Source organism: Plasmodium yoelii (genome assembly GCF_900002385.2).
Source record: "Plasmodium yoelii strain 17X genome assembly, chromosome: 14".
Taxonomy (NCBI): Eukaryota; Apicomplexa; class Aconoidasida; order Haemosporida; family Plasmodiidae; genus Plasmodium; species Plasmodium yoelii.
Window position 1 is genome coordinate 1306300 of NC_036186.2, and position 16387 is coordinate 1322686.

The 16387-nt window shown below is 22.2% G+C and overlaps 7 protein-coding genes across 7 annotated transcripts; 5 read left to right on the top strand and 2 right to left on the bottom strand.

Moving 5' to 3' along the window:
• Positions 1 to 514: 514 nt before the first annotated feature.
• On the bottom strand, positions 515 to 1384 carry PY17X_1433500 (conserved Plasmodium protein, unknown function; the record flags this gene model as incomplete). Its single annotated transcript, XM_022957562.1, has 3 exons — positions 515 to 565; positions 1065 to 1163; positions 1334 to 1384. 3 exons carry the CDS (start codon positions 1382 to 1384, stop codon positions 515 to 517), a joined length of 201 nt encoding a protein of 66 aa, XP_022812933.1.
• A 490-nt stretch (positions 1385 to 1874) lies between these two features.
• PY17X_1433600 (conserved protein, unknown function) lies at positions 1875 to 2288 on the top strand (the record flags this gene model as incomplete). Its single annotated transcript, XM_725053.1, has 1 exon — positions 1875 to 2288. The coding sequence occupies one exon, from the start codon at positions 1875 to 1877 to the stop codon at positions 2286 to 2288; it is 414 nt and encodes a 137-aa protein (XP_730146.1).
• Positions 2289 to 2487: 199 nt separating this feature from the next.
• On the bottom strand, positions 2488 to 5847 carry PY17X_1433700 (conserved Plasmodium protein, unknown function; the record flags this gene model as incomplete). The annotated part of the gene is made up of 1 exon (XM_022957563.1): positions 2488 to 5847. The coding sequence occupies one exon, from the start codon at positions 5845 to 5847 to the stop codon at positions 2488 to 2490; it is 3360 nt and encodes a 1119-aa protein (XP_022812934.1).
• A 1006-nt stretch (positions 5848 to 6853) lies between these two features.
• PY17X_1433800 (uncharacterized protein) lies at positions 6854 to 7924 on the top strand (the record flags this gene model as incomplete). The annotated part of the gene is made up of 1 exon (XM_725051.1): positions 6854 to 7924. One exon carries the CDS (start codon positions 6854 to 6856, stop codon positions 7922 to 7924), a length of 1071 nt encoding a protein of 356 aa, XP_730144.1.
• A 1468-nt stretch (positions 7925 to 9392) lies between these two features.
• PY17X_1433900 (serpentine receptor, putative) lies at positions 9393 to 11168 on the top strand (the record flags this gene model as incomplete). Its single annotated transcript, XM_725050.2, has 1 exon — positions 9393 to 11168. The coding sequence occupies one exon, from the start codon at positions 9393 to 9395 to the stop codon at positions 11166 to 11168; it is 1776 nt and encodes a 591-aa protein (XP_730143.2).
• Positions 11169 to 12754: 1586 nt separating this feature from the next.
• Positions 12755 to 14452, top strand: PY17X_1434000 (serine--tRNA ligase, putative; the record flags this gene model as incomplete). The annotated part of the gene is made up of 1 exon (XM_022957564.1): positions 12755 to 14452. The coding sequence occupies one exon, from the start codon at positions 12755 to 12757 to the stop codon at positions 14450 to 14452; it is 1698 nt and encodes a 565-aa protein (XP_022812935.1).
• An 864-nt stretch (positions 14453 to 15316) lies between these two features.
• PY17X_1434100 (conserved protein, unknown function) lies at positions 15317 to 16180 on the top strand (the record flags this gene model as incomplete). Its single annotated transcript, XM_022957565.1, has 1 exon — positions 15317 to 16180. The coding sequence occupies one exon, from the start codon at positions 15317 to 15319 to the stop codon at positions 16178 to 16180; it is 864 nt and encodes a 287-aa protein (XP_022812936.1).
• Positions 16181 to 16387: the final 207 nt, after the last annotated feature.

The window sequence follows — 16387 nt, forward strand, 5'->3', positions numbered from 1 at the left end:
ATATACAGATTTGTTCTTAACCAAATTATACATGATCACATAATATGCATGATCAAATTGTCATAAAATAAAACAAGAGTCCTCTGTAACTTTGTTTATTAATATTGTTTTATTAATATAATAATTTTTTCAAACAAAAATATTTATATACAAAAAAATAAGTAAATAAAATACAATATAAAGTCCAATTTTTTAATAAAAATTTAACGAATTTAATATTTCGTGTACAAATTTTCGTTTGTTCACACTTCGTTAGTCTTTCCAATCATAATTTTTTACCACAAATACTTTCATTAATATACATACGGTTTTCTAATATATACAAATGATTTAGTATATATATATATATGTATTGCGTTCATAACTTGATAAATCCTTTGAAATAAAAGTAAAAATTTATAAATTATGCATGTTGAAAAAATTGGATTATATATGCATAATAATGTTATCAATTTCTTAACATTTCCTTAGCTTTTGGAACTTTATATACATAAAAAAAAATACATATAATATATTATTGCTTAAAATAGGAAAAATATTCATTTGCGTATTGAAAGATATCTTCCTAAAATATATCAAAAAAAAAAAAATATATATATGTATACCAAATAAAATATAAATAAGGACAATCTAACATAATTATACAATTCATCATAATGTTATAAAAATATTTATTTTATTATTTTTTTTAATAATTTCCCACTATATTATTTAAAAATAAATTGCCAATTTTAATTAAAAAAAAAAAAAAATTAGCATCCCATAAACTCCCTCAAAAAAAATAAAAATAAAAATATTCACATGGAAATAAATAAATATGCTATAATATGCATATCTTTGAGTATAGGATTTTAATTTTTATATTTAATATTTAAACACTTCTACAATTGTTATCAATATGTTTAAAACAAAGTAAAATAAACAAATCAACATGAAATGGACATTTTATTTGTATTAATATTCAAATTAGAATAGTAAATTATTATATGAGGTGTTAATTCAGCTTTTCACATTTTTATGTAATATAAATTAGTATTATCCTTTTTTGTTTTTTTATGTATTACTGGTGCATGTAATAAGATAGAAGAAATGAAATCATTTAGTAAATTTTTTATTTCTGGGTGATCTTCCATATATTTATAATTTTCATTTTTTAAATTGTTCTGCCATTAAATTAATAATAAAAAAATAATGTAATGTGCGCATATAATATAAAACTACACATGCTTATATCAATTTATAGAATACATATATGCATACATTTTTTATTAACATTAATACATTTAAAGTATCCAAATTAATGTGATATATGTTCAATAAAATATTTACATACCATCTCTTCATCAAGATTGTCTTTTTCAATTAAATTAAAATTATTTTCCATTTTTTTGTTATTTATATTTTACAATATATTTCAAAGACTTTTATCAAAATTTTTATATTTTTTTAATGACTTTTTATTTTAGGGTTTGTACATATATATGTTGAGATAAGTCAAAGTATCTATGAGTGTATTTGCTTATTCTCTATATAGTATGCTTAACAAATTCGCGACTTTATTTAAAAGTGTATATATTTTTTCTTATTTGTATATCAATGAGTTTATATGTTGGATTTTCTTCTAAAATATAAACAATTTTTCATTATTTACAAAAAATAATATATATACATGAATATCTAATTTTTCTAGTATCGTCTAAAATATCATGCTTTAAATCTTAAAATATTTATTAATTACCATACTTCATATTCAAAAAAAGACAAAGGCAATACTTTAACATGTGATCAGATAATATGCACACATAAAATGCTCATATATTAGCTATTTGTAATATTATAAATTAAATATCATTAGCTTTATATTTATATAGAAAATGACAAAACTATGCCAAATAAAAGCTTCAAAAAATATATTTTTTTTGAAAAATTTAAATATCCCACATAAGCATATAATAACAAAGAGCCTTTTAAGTAATCAGTTCAGTAGTAATGCTCATTATAAAAATGAAGATCTTACAAATTCAAATAATTTAAATTATGAAAGTTTCTCTAATTTGGGAATAAAAAGACACATTCATAATATAAAGGATAAATCACATTTCCGTGAAAATTCAATAAACGATAATTTTAAAAATAATGAAGCCATGTTCAATGATAATGAAAACGAAAAAGAAGAACAAATTAATGTGGAGAAAATAATGTCAGAAGAATATGGATATAAATTCGACAAGCACGAACCAACTATGTTTGGTGATTGGTCCCATAATTGCCGAGTTACAGATTTTTAAAAAACTCAAGCATGGATATATATACTATGTCCATGTGTATATTATAATTTTGTTGCATTTATTTTTTTTATCAAATGATTTGACACTTTGTTTTTGTGTACACACAAAAAAATGTTTCTATGTTTTTAAACTTAGCACTCTAAAAAATAATTATAATTAAAATATATACTATATATATGTATTCATACCATTTATACTCTCAGTTATTACTAAAAAAATCACAGGAAAGTAACTTTTCAATTCTGTTAAGAACGTGATTACATTTTCTCTCAAAATGTTGGCCCAGAAAAATATCAAATTCCTTTATCTTGTTTTGTATTTCATTTTCTATGTACGAAATTTGTAAATCGGTATTATCAAAATTTCTATTCGCTGATAATTTAGTAATATAATTATAATTGCTTTTGGGTGATAGCTTATTATCTATATCAATAATATGTCTTGATATATTAGATGCAGTAAGATCAAAATTATTAGAAATATTCCTATCAGTTTGGGAATCATTTATAGATGTAGAAAACTCATTTAATGAATTAGAATATTTATTAACTTGCTGATTTAGAGAAACCTCTAATTCGCAATTAATATTATGAACATTTTCTGAAAAATTTATATAACTATTTTCTAATTCATTATCAGATTTATCATTCACATTAATTCCATTTGTTAAGCTTATTCTAGATATATCCATAAGACCATTTGAATCGTCATTTGTAATAGAATAATTTATGTGAGGGAGGTTTGTATTTTGATCATATTCTGTATCCCTATTATGGCTAGTATTATTCATATTTTTTTGATCATTATAAGAATCGCTATTATTGTGGCTTATTCTGTTATAATTATTATTTATTTTTTGATTGTTATCATCATTTTGCATGTCTTGTCCTCCCATATAATAATTTTGATTATTTTCTGAGGAGTCATCTATTATCCATTTTTTATTTTTTATACTTTTTTGAAATTCACGTAATAAATTGATATCGGCATTTTTATCTATATCATTTACATATGTATTGAACTTTTTATATTCTATGGGAATTTTCTTTCTATTAATATTTTCACTTCTATGTAAATACTCTTTTTTATTTTCATAAAAACGTTTTGATTCAATTTTTTTATTTTTATTCATATATTCATTAACTGAATCAGATTGATCACTTTTTTCTATGTCATAATTATTTATTGAAGATTTTAAATCATATTCTGTTAAACTTTCTCTTGAATCTTCTATAGAAAATTCTGATCGTTTCGAGTAGCTTCCTCTTCTATTGTCTTCGTTCATATTCATATTTGTTATCAAATTTTTGCTCATATGTCTCTCTACATTTTTTCCTCCCCTTAAACTCTCTGAATCCCCTAAAATATGTTTTGATTTGATTTGTCTTTCTATATATTTAGAGTTTATTTGTGTATTATTTGTTCTGGATATACTATCATCTAATTTTTCGTAATCATCTTTAGATTTAGTTAATAATTCGTCTGCTGAATCTTTAATTCCATTTTTAAATTCTCTATAGCTATTATTTTTCTCCATAACAATAATATTAGAATCTAGTAAGTTACTTCGTGAATCCATTATATTTTGGTTAGTTGTTATTTTTCGACTTCTTAATATATCAACAGTATTTCCATAATCTGAATAACCACCTTTTAATGCTATTTCTTGGCTTTGGTGTAACTTTATAGTGTCATTTTTTAAAATACTATTTTTATGATTATTGTATTTTTCTGTATTACTTTTTTGATTTTCAAATGCTGTTTTATTCATATACCCTTTATTATTTTGTCCATACGTATCATTTTTTTTTATTTTATCATCATTATTTCTAGATTGATGTAGAAAATTATTTGACATTGTTCTATCTCTTTTATCAACATAATAATTTTCTGTTTGTTCTTCTTTTCCATATGAAGATTTAATCGATTGCCTCATTGTAGTGTTTGAGTCTTCAAATTTCACGGTATTTCTTTCATAATATGGATTCGTTTTTATTTTATGATTAGCTATTTGCATCGGGTGGTTATTTGATTCCATCATTTGGTTCATCGATTGTTCATTATCTACTAAATCAATGGAATTATTTTCATCTTTTATAGAACTGTTTTTTTGTCTCACTGAACCCGTCATATTTTCGAAATATTCCCCATTAAGTTTGTCATAGCTATTCATAGACATATTGGAATGTGATAAAGAATTATCAGCTTTATTATTACTACTACTGTTGCTAATATTGTGCACACCCTTTTTTTGAATCTCTCGGTCATCTGTACTATTTATAAATTCACTATTAGCTTCTTCTCCATTATTATAATGATTATTAGATTGACCTAACTGTCCATTTCTTTCCCTTTTTTCGATAGCTAATTCTTCATTATAATGCATGTTATCACTTTGACGACTATTATATATTTCATTATTATGCCCCACATTATAATCAATATTTTGTTCGTTATTATTATAGTTGATTTGATTTTTCGATAATGTTTGTTTGCTATGTATATCATTTTGTTCAATTATAGGATTGTGTGCATTTTTATCTACCTTTGAATTTGATTGTATGGTACTATTATTTTTTTTTAAATTAGTAGTATTTTTTTTAGTGCCATAATTTTGTTCATAACCGGAATCAAAAAACTGATCAAATGTTTTATATTCAGATTGTATATTTACATTGTTCTTTGGTTCATAATTATTTTTATTAGATTCACTAATATTTGGATTTTTAATATTATCAGAATTATTATAAACTTCATCCATGTTTTTATTAGCCATATAATTATTACTATCAAATAATTTTTCTTCTTTTATTTTCCCATTGTCATTTGATAATTTATTTTGTATTTGGTTTTCTTTTTCTAAATAATTTTTTTTATATGAATCATTTTCATCATTGTAATTTTTTATACTATTTATAAACGACATGAATTCGTTTTTTACATTTATACTTTTATAATTTAGGATTCCAGGATTTATATTTTCTGCCTTACTGTTGTCTCTGGAAAATATTTGTTTTTTTTCTCCCCCATTTTCCCCATTATTATTGTTACTATTACTGGTTCCGTGCTTAAGTTCACTTTCTTTGGAATTTTTATATTGGTAATTATTCTTTGACATATTTTTTCTTCTTTCATTTTGTAAATTATATACATCTTTGGGAACTTCGTTCGAGAAACTTTCATAGACACTAGTAAAATTACCCAAATCATTATTTTTTTTATTAAGTTTATTATTATTTTGATTTACCTCATTATTGTTCGTAACATAATTATTATCATTTATTGTGCTTACATCTTTGTTTGTACTATTATTCAAATAATTTCCCATTCCACTTTTATAACTAGAATTTAAAAAAGAATTTTTACTATCATCTAATCCATTTTTATAATTTGTATTCTCTTTAGACATACCGTTTTGATATCCATTTTCTAATTTATTTCCTTCATTAAAAACATTTTCATTTATCCTTTGTTCATTTTTTTTTATAATCTTACTATTTGTTATGAAATCAGATCTTTTGTTTTCAGAACTTTCTTTATTCTTCGTAAAATAATGCATCTTTATTTTGGAAAAAAATTTTTCAACATTACTAATCGAAATAGTACAATCAAAGTATCGAAAAGACAGATACTTTCACTATTACCTGAATATTATTATTCTAAACATAAATATTTGATGGTAAAGATATTATATTCGCATTAATTTTTGAAATGCATATATAGCTGCATATGCCTCTATGTGTTCATATTTATTCCGCTTTTTTCGTAGATGCAGAATTATTAACTTTTCATGAAGTATATTAACCAACGATTGAAAATAAGTGCGATAAAATTAGAATAAAATAAAAAACAAAGGAGATAAAAATAGATAAAATGTACTAACAGAATACCCTTAAAAATAATAATAAATTATGCACAATAAAGTAATTTTATAAATCACATGGTTATATGCGCTTTTTACGATGTTGTATTAAAAAGTTTTTTCCAAAAATTTTGTTTATATTAATAAAAATTTAATAATATAAAATCATCCATTATTTTTAATATTTCATCGTGTCCTCATATTTATAATTTTTTTCTATATCGCTCTCTTTTTCTGTCTCACGGGAATAAACTATTTAATTTCGATCCTCTTCCTCTATAATCATAAATACGCCCGTTTTTATAAATAGTATATAATTTAATATCTCTACATATATATGCATATATATATTATATGCATGGTCAAAACCCTTTTTTCAAAACATGCTTATGAAGGAATATTAATAAGATGTATTTTTTAACAAAGCTAATAATTTGAAAAAAAAAAAAAACGTGAATTATTGTGTTGAAAATTATCTCTCATCTATTGATTGCATGTTATATAGGTAAGACGCATTTAACTTTTTGGTGTTTTTCTTCACCGAACAAACAAACTAATGTATACAAATAAATTTATGTATTGCAAACTTATTTTTGTATAAATTTTTCATTTTTATAATTTAAAAAAAATATATGCATTCTCAAAATTGAATGTGAAGACATGCACAAATATATCGATATAGGTCTTTTGATTAATTACAGAGATGATAAATTTAAAGAATTTAGATTTCCATTTAGGAAATTTAACTGAGTCCAACAGATGTTTAAATCATGAAGAGAAATTAGGCGTGGTATTTGGAATGACAAACTTAGAAGAAGAAGTAAAGAAAGAAATATATTTTTGGGGTAAAATTGAAGGTATAGAAAATGACTATTATATAACATACCATTTTAAGGATGATGATTTTTTTCCTAAAAAGGTATTTTATTATTGTAATGATGATTATAAATTTCATGAATTAATAAAAGGTAATGATAATTTGATTGAAAAACTTGAGAGAAAAATGCCATTTACCTTATTTAATGGTATACCTAATAGTTTTTATTCAAAGGGTTCGACATGTAAAAGGAAAGAAAATGATAATGATAAATATATTGATGAAACTGAAACAGATGATGAAAATACCGAAAGTAAGAAAAGTGAAAATGAAAGTGACGAAGAAAATAACGAGAGTGATGGAGAAAGTGGTGAAGGAAGTGAGCAAAGTTGGAATGACAATAATTTAGTTAGCGATAACCGAGAAAATGACAAACATGAATATAAAAATAAAGACATAAATGATAATGATATAAATAACAGCAATAATAATCGAAATAATAAAAACAAAAGTGAAAGACAAAATGATATAATAGAACTTGAAAGACTGTCTTATGTCATAAGAAAAATAGACAACGAAACTTTTATCATTCCTCATGACTCTATTAAAATAACAAATAACATGGAAATGAAATTTTCCAATTTTTCAGGGCTAAATATTATTGATGCACTAAAATTAACATCATGGGTTCATTTTAGATATCCTAAAAATCTAACATCGGATAAAATAAAAAATTACAATACTTTTTTTTTAAATAATTTTTTAGATACTATTAAATCAGATATCCCATCAAATGCGTGGAATATTAAAATTAATAAAGAATTAAATAAAATATCCATAATAAATTTTTTATATCCTGGTTACACATTTTATCATACTCTCAATACACCTTTTTATGCTTCAATTTACATAGGGAATGGCTTACCTAACCATGACCTACCTTTTTTATTACCATAACTAAAGCATACCTCTTAAACAATTTTAATACCATTTTCACAATCAGTGTTCAAAAAAAATAAAATATAAATAGGTTATCTCTCTTTTTTTTATTACTACTTTACTAATCACCATACAATTATGAGAAAAAATAATAAAATTTGTTTTTTCAAAAAAAAATGATACACATCCATATAATATGAAAGAAATTTATTTCAATTAGGATCATTTTTTTGCCCATTTACCATCTCCGATTATGTATATATATTTAATAAAAGTTTACGTATAGTGCATAATACATTACCAAATTTAAGATCACCATAAAAAAATAAGAGCAACCTTTTTTTGGTGGCAAGCAAAGAAATGACGGTTTTATTATTAAACTTGTCTTTCAAAATGCTATGTGTTGTTTGCTACTATTTCATTTATATTTTTAGCTATTGTAACTTCTTCATACAAAAATGGATTGTCAAAAAATTGTACAAATATTTTCGTATTATTTAAATAAAACCAAATAGTATATATTTTTTATCGTATGCAAAGTTTAATATATAACACGCATATTCTCGCGTTTTAAGTTAATTATGCTGGCATGATTTTAAGACTAAAAATTTGCAATTTTAACTGTATGTATATGTATATATAGCGTATATAAAAATTATACATTTCCAACTTAACTCTATTTTATGGAAAAAAAATATTGTAAATATATATTGTAAATATATATTATAAATATATATTATAAATATATATCATTATGATTATTCCCCAGCGTTTTAACAATTAAAAAGTAAACAAATAATTATGGCTAGAAAAAAAAAAATAATATACATACAAATATTTTTCATGTATTAACAATGGAAAAGTTAATTTAAATTAAACAGGATTTTTTTTATGTTTAAAAACGAAATGAAGTCAGCATAATATATTGTCCGTTAAAAATACACGCGCAATATGAGAAATAAAAATTTAAGCACAAATTGATGAAATTATACCAATATGAAATAAGATTAATTTATATTGTTATCTAAACATTTTTATATTTTTATTCCCTCATTAAATTATAATTTAGCTATTTTTTTCGCCATTTTTAATAACGGAAAACCCTCAAAAAAAGAAGATATAAAAAACAAATAAATTAATCAAATGATTGAATTAATGATATTGAGAGAGATATAAAAACAAATTTAATCAAAACCATACAATTATTTTAAATAAAATATTAACAGTGTTTTAGCTAAATATTCACTTTATTACAAAAGATATAATTTTTTTTTAATTACTAAGAATTTATTTGTACTATGTATATATATACCAGTTTCAAAATATAGCTTCATAATAGTTACAATCAAATTTATTATTATAGGTGTGTATAAAAAAGCAAACATTGCAAAAAAAAATATACACAGACGTGATATATATAATTGAGGCAATATAACTATTTTTTATTTTCCTTCCCTTCTTATTCCTTCAAATTATAATCATTAGAATGGTGATATGGAAGGCCAATCCGAAAAATAAAAACTTATTATACCTTCTCTTCTTGTATATATTTTTTATAAGTTTTACAAATTGTCAATTAATAAAACTCGATGGGCAAAAAATCAATACAAATTACATACTTTATGTTTTGAAGGGATTATATATATATGGAAAAGATGACGCGCCATATATTTTGTTAGGAGAGAAAAAAGATATGAACAATGCAATCCCCCATGCTATATTTGAAAATGTAGGTATAAGTACAAATGAAATAAAAAATACTAAGTATTTCACATTTGGCCGAAAAAATAATTCTGATCATGATGATAATGTCAACGAAAAAAATGACGAGGATGGGGAAATGGAGAAGGTAAACAATAATAATTCCACTTCTTATGAAGAAGATGACGAAAGTGAAGAAAAAAAAAAAAAAAAAGGATTTAAACTAAACTTATACAAAGATAATCCATATGTTCAAAGAAAAACAGAACACTCAGATTTGGAGGATTTGGATTCAAATGATAATACATCTGATTTATTTTTAGAAATAATAATTATGAAAGAAAGTGATTTTAATAAATTATATTTACCCAAAGATAGTAATATGTGCTGCTACACTGAAATGACTGGGGTCGATAATAATGACAAATACACATGTCCAGGAAAAGGATATTTAAAGAGATATTTAGATGAATCCGAAATGCATTCATTAAAAGTACCAATTTATTTTATAAATGATAGAATAGAAGATGATAATACTTCTTCAGGAAATGAAGTAAACCATAATAAATTTCTAGAACTAATAAAAAATGAGCATATATATAATATAGACAAAACAGATATATATACAATATTTTTATCAAATTGTGGAGATAGTAAAATTTATGAATTAGATTTACATGGGAATATACACATATTGAATAAATACGGATATTTACCAGGAGATAAAATAACAAAGCTAAATTTATATGTTTCTCTTATGCTTATATATTTTATATATTCAATAATATGGTCCTATTCATTAATAAAAAATAAAGCAAATGTTATAAAAATTCAAGTATGGATATCAGTGTGTATATTTTTATATTTATTAGAAAATTTATTTTTATACTTATATTTTATGACATATAATGTTCAGGCTAAAATAAATAATAATTACCTATTTATGGCAGTTTTTTTCAGTGTTTTAAAAAATGTTTGCTCTTATTTATTAATATTATTAGGGTCATTAGGGTGGGGACTAGTTATACCAACATTAGATAGAAAAACATTTATTAAAATAAAAGTGTTATTTATTTTTTTTATAATATTTGATTTTATAAAACAATTCTTAGATGCCCATTTAGCAGATGAACATGTGAATACTGTATATTTCTTATGCTGTATTTTGCCTATGTCTATAATATACGCCATTATATATGTATGGATATTTATATCATCAAGCAAAATTATTATACAATTAAATGAAGATAAACAATATGAAAAATTGAACATGTTCAAAAACTTTTTTAATGTTTTAATACTTGCACTTATATTCTCAATTATTTCTTTAATTATTGATTTATTTGTAATGTTGTTTCCAAGCGATCAATTATGGAACCTAAAATGTTACATAAGTGAAGGAGTTAACAGCTTCTTATTTCTAACTGTTTTGACAGCTATGTGTATGTTATTTAAACCATCAGAGAGACTTAAGAGAATTTCTCATTTCACAGAAATTGGAGATATGGATGAAATGGATGATTTCTCTCATTTTAAAAATTCAATTGAAGATATTTCATAGTTAATGCCAAATCTTGCATAATCAATATATATATTATTGTGTATATTTTCTAAGCGAATATACACAACTGAAGGCGGTTATTATCGCAATACCGTAGTTATATTCACCCACAAAAATGGGTAAAAATTATATACCTTTTGGGAACCTTAAATCTGTATATATAGACGTATCTTTTTTATTGATCTATTAAATCAAATGCATATATAGACAAGCATATAACGAAATAAAACATTAACCTTGGTTACAATTTAATTATTCAAAGAAACCTATTAATTATATATAACTTTATATATATAGTCATTCATATGAAAAGGGACCAAACAGTAAAGGGCATGTAAGAAGGGGATGCTATATTTCTTATTTTGCTTCTATCATTTTACTTTGCTATTTTGCATTTTATAATATTTTTATGATATTTTTAATATATAATTTTATAATTTCAGCATATTTCATCTTTTTATTTTTTTGTTTTCTTTTTCTTTTTTATGTATAATTATTAATTTGTTTGGATAATAAAATAAATGAAAACTTTTTATATAATCTATATACATGTATTTAATTTGTTATATATTTATTTTAAGTTCATTCGTAACTAGTTATCTCATACCTAACCAAATATATGTACATAAGCCATTAAGAGAAATATCACGTATGTCTTCAATTTGTACTTACATCAAATTAATGGTAAGGTGATGAAACACTTGTAATATAAGCATTATCTTTTTTAATAAATATAAACAAGTATATTCTTGTAATATAAAATGGGAAAATTTCCACTATATATTACATAAAATTGACATAGAAAAAGTGTATATATCTTCTTTGTAATTGTATCATCATTAATTAATGAATTTCCAATGGAGGGTTTAAAATTTTTAAATAATAAAATGTAAATTATTATGCTGTCATACATAAGCATATAAATTAAATAATTTTTAAGTGTGTACATTTTAATATTTTTTTTACTCTCCAAAATAAATTACTTAATCCAATATAAGAATATTTTTTTTGGGAATATGTTGTAAATTATCATTTGTTAATTTTATCCTTATTAAGTATAAACTATTATTGTTTTTCTTCCTTTATTTTTTTTTCGTTTTATTATTATATAAACCTTTGTATATATATAGCCTATTAAATTAATTTTTATTTTCTTTCAATTTTAACAGCATATGTTTTAACTATTCCTCTCAATGCGCATAATATCGTAGAAACTTCACCTATTTTTTCATGTATTTATGATGAACAAATGAAATAAATATTCCTTTGATAACTTAAAAAAATATTCTAAATAATACATAATAATAATTAACTCAAGTTTGTAGTATTATATATATCTTAAATATGCAATTTTAATTTTAAAAAAAGAAAAAAAAAAAAAAAAAAAAAAAAACTATTTGATTATATTAACACCCATACTACTACAATGTAAACCTGCTCTAAAAAAATTTCTGTAAATAACATTTTACAATTGTCTATATATAAATATAAATGAATATATATTAAGGGGGAATCATACATAAATTTTATAAAGGGAAGTATTTTCACCGAGTAGTAAAAACATAAAATCGAACTAATAATGTATTATGCATAAAATATTATTATCAATATTGTTAGTATTATGCATTTATTTTGTATTAGGGAAATGTATCAAACATCCCAATATAAAGCTATTTATTAATACAACAGCCTATACTTCCAAATCGAATGATTTTAATTTAATAAAAAAGAAAAAAAGAGAAAACGCAAAATGGAGTAACCTTATTAGTAGCAATTTGAATTCTTACAATAAAAAGGGTGAAGATGGAAAGTTAAACACACCAAATAAAGGTGAATATGAGGATCATGATAAAGTTGGATTGAGTTTAAAATTTCTGAAAGAAAACGAACAAAAGGTTATAGAAAATTTAAAAAAAAGAGGGATGGAAAAAAAAGTAGAAGATATAAATGTGATGAAAAATTTAATTCATGAAAAAAATCAACTTGAAATAGTAAGAAATAATTTGAGAAATAAACGAAAAATATTATCAGATAAAGTCAAAGATTTAATGCTAAAAAATAAAGATAGATCAATGGATGAAAATAAAAGAAACAATTCGATTAATAATAATGACAACGAATTTTATAATGCTAACAAAGATGAATGTGTAAATGAAGAAAATATCAACATGATAAAAAATGAAATTAGCAATATTAATGAAAATATAAATTTAAATGAAACAAAAATGTTTGATCTTAAAAATAAAATTGAAGAACACTTTAATAGGCTACCAAACATTATATTAAATAAAGTTCCAGAAGGAATAAATTCAAAAAGTAATAAAATTATTAAAACATATAAAATAAAAAATATCAATATATGGGATGATAATTTTTTAGACCCTCATGAAAATATCATAAAAAGATATGATAATAATAATGATAATATATTTAAAAATATATCTAATAAAATAGGTTTTGGTTATAATATACTTGTAAATAATATAGCCAAATTAGAAAGAGCATTAATAAATTTTATGATAAATGTTCATACTGATAAATTTAATTACACATATGTAAAGGCACCTACAATTATAAGTAGATCGGCTTTAACAAATACTGGACAATTACCAAAATTTGAAAACGATTTATTTAAAATTAACCAAGATTATAAAATTTTAAATGAAGAAGCTTTTCTAATTCCAACAAGTGAAGTATCTTTATTAAATTTATTTAAAAATTCACTAATAGAACATGAACATTTACCTATTAAATTAGTTAGCCATTCGCCTTGCTTTAGAATAGAAAAAAATTATACTTATGGTAAAACTTCAAAAGGTTTATTACGTGAACATATTTTTGAAAAAGTAGAATTAATATCTATAACTGATAAAATAACATCATTTTTACACTATAAAAATTTAATTAAACATTGTGAATATATATTAAAAAAATTAAAAATACCATATAGACTTGTTTTATTGAATTCTATTGAAACCCCATTTTCAGCTTCAATATGTTATGATATAGAAGCTTGGTTACCGAGTCAAAAAAGATTTCTTGAAGTATCATCATGTTCTAATTGTTTAGATTTTCAGGCAAGAAAATTAAATTTAAAGTTTAAAAAAAATGACAAAAGTCTATTTTGCCATACTATTAATGGTTCGGGGTTGGCAGTAGGAAGAGTCTTAGCCATAATATTAGAACAATATCAAATAAAGAGAAGTTCAAAAAATGATAAAATTCGTTTAACTGTACCTAAAGTATTACAAAAATATATGAAGGCATCCATAATTGATTTATAGAATAGGATGAGAAATGAAATAATAAATAATACCCACAATTAAAATACCGAATTTGTACATATTTTAAAAATAATGATTTCAATGACAATAATAAAATGTGCATTAAACACACAGGTGTTGTGAATATATATACATATATATTTTTTATTTTTTCCAGGATTAATATATTTAATTTTGTACCCTTTATACTATCATTTTTTTTTTCTTTCTTTTTTTTGATTTACTAATTTGTTTTTTTCAATAGCATTGTTAATATTTTTTTAACACAAACTAAAAAAAAATAAATAAATATTATTTACACAATTTTTTTTAGCGTAACATTAATCATTTTTTTAAGAGCGTTGCAATATTTTTTAAATTATCATATGCAATATTATTACGGTATAAACATATTGATAATATTATAATATACAATGATAAATATGACTTATTTTACTAAAATATATAATTTTCTATATTCTCTTTTTATATTCCAAATTAGTATGTTAAGTCACTTGTTTAATGTTTTATGAGTGTGATTAATTTTATATATGTATTTCCCCGTGATACACAAACTATATATTTGTATATATTAAGATATTTTACTTAATTTTTTTACTTAATTTTTTTACTTTATTATTTTTCCTTCTTATTTCTTATAAAATATATGCACATATTAATTTTCATAGAATTATAAACAATGAAATTTTAATTAATTCAAATTAGTTCAGTATTTTTTAGGCGCTTCAAAAAACACAACGGAATATGTTTATAGCTAAACATGTAATACATAAATTAATTTATATATACACACTTGTGTGATATTGAATATATTAACATTTTGGCTTTTTTGTTTTATTTTTTATTTGCAAATGATATAGCATTATGATTAAATTAGCTCGAAACAAATCCCTACAACTAGGGGTAGCACAATATAATAAAGGATATAAAATATATGATATAAATTACAAGCATTTTTATAATACAAAAAGAGTGTTTTCAAACAAACAATTACAGAATTATAAACCGAAAAAAGGAAATAATAAAAATACAAATATAAAATTTCCATTAAATCAAAAGGAAGAAGACATTCGAGATATATATTTTAATAATAAAATAATTGAAAAAAAATATGCCGATATAAAAATAAAAGATAGTCATAACAAAACATTATTTGAATATCTACCAATTGAAGGAAGGACAAATAAAGTGCCAATCAATTTTAAAATAATTCATTCATTTTTTTTATTTACTTTATCAAGTGGAGTATTATTAATTCATATATTACCAGAATTGGGAGTAGAAAATTATATAAGAGATATATTTACATTTGAAGTTTATAATTGTTCATGTTTTTTAGTATTAAATGGAGGGTTTAATTCATTATTACAATTAATTCAATATGCAATACCGCCTAATAGAAAACATAAAGGTTTATATAATAGTTTACGTTTTATATCGTCTTTAATTCCATTATTTTTTGGATTATTATCAGCTTCTTTGTGTGAGAATTTTCCAAAAGATAGTGTATTTTTGTTAATTTTATCTTATTCTACTTTATTATTAAATTATTATTTCTTACATATAAAATGTTTGGTACCTGTATGGTTATATAAACAATATAAAATTATTATATCAGCAGTAATGCTTAACTTGTTTTTAATGTTAATAAGTGAAGCACAATTATATAGAGGGAGAGGAATTTCAATAAATGTCGATAAATCTGAGGATAAACTTACATTTTCATAATATTCCTAAAATAACACAAATAAACAGGAAAAAAATTGCTTATATTTAAAAAATATAAAGTATTATAAGTATGGACCCCAAAAAAATTTCTATTAAATATTTAAAAGAAAAAGAAAGTGTAAATAAACGCAAATATGCATGTAGTGTGTATGTTTTTTTACAATATGGTTAAAATGAGCAAACTATTACTAAAATCACAATACAAAA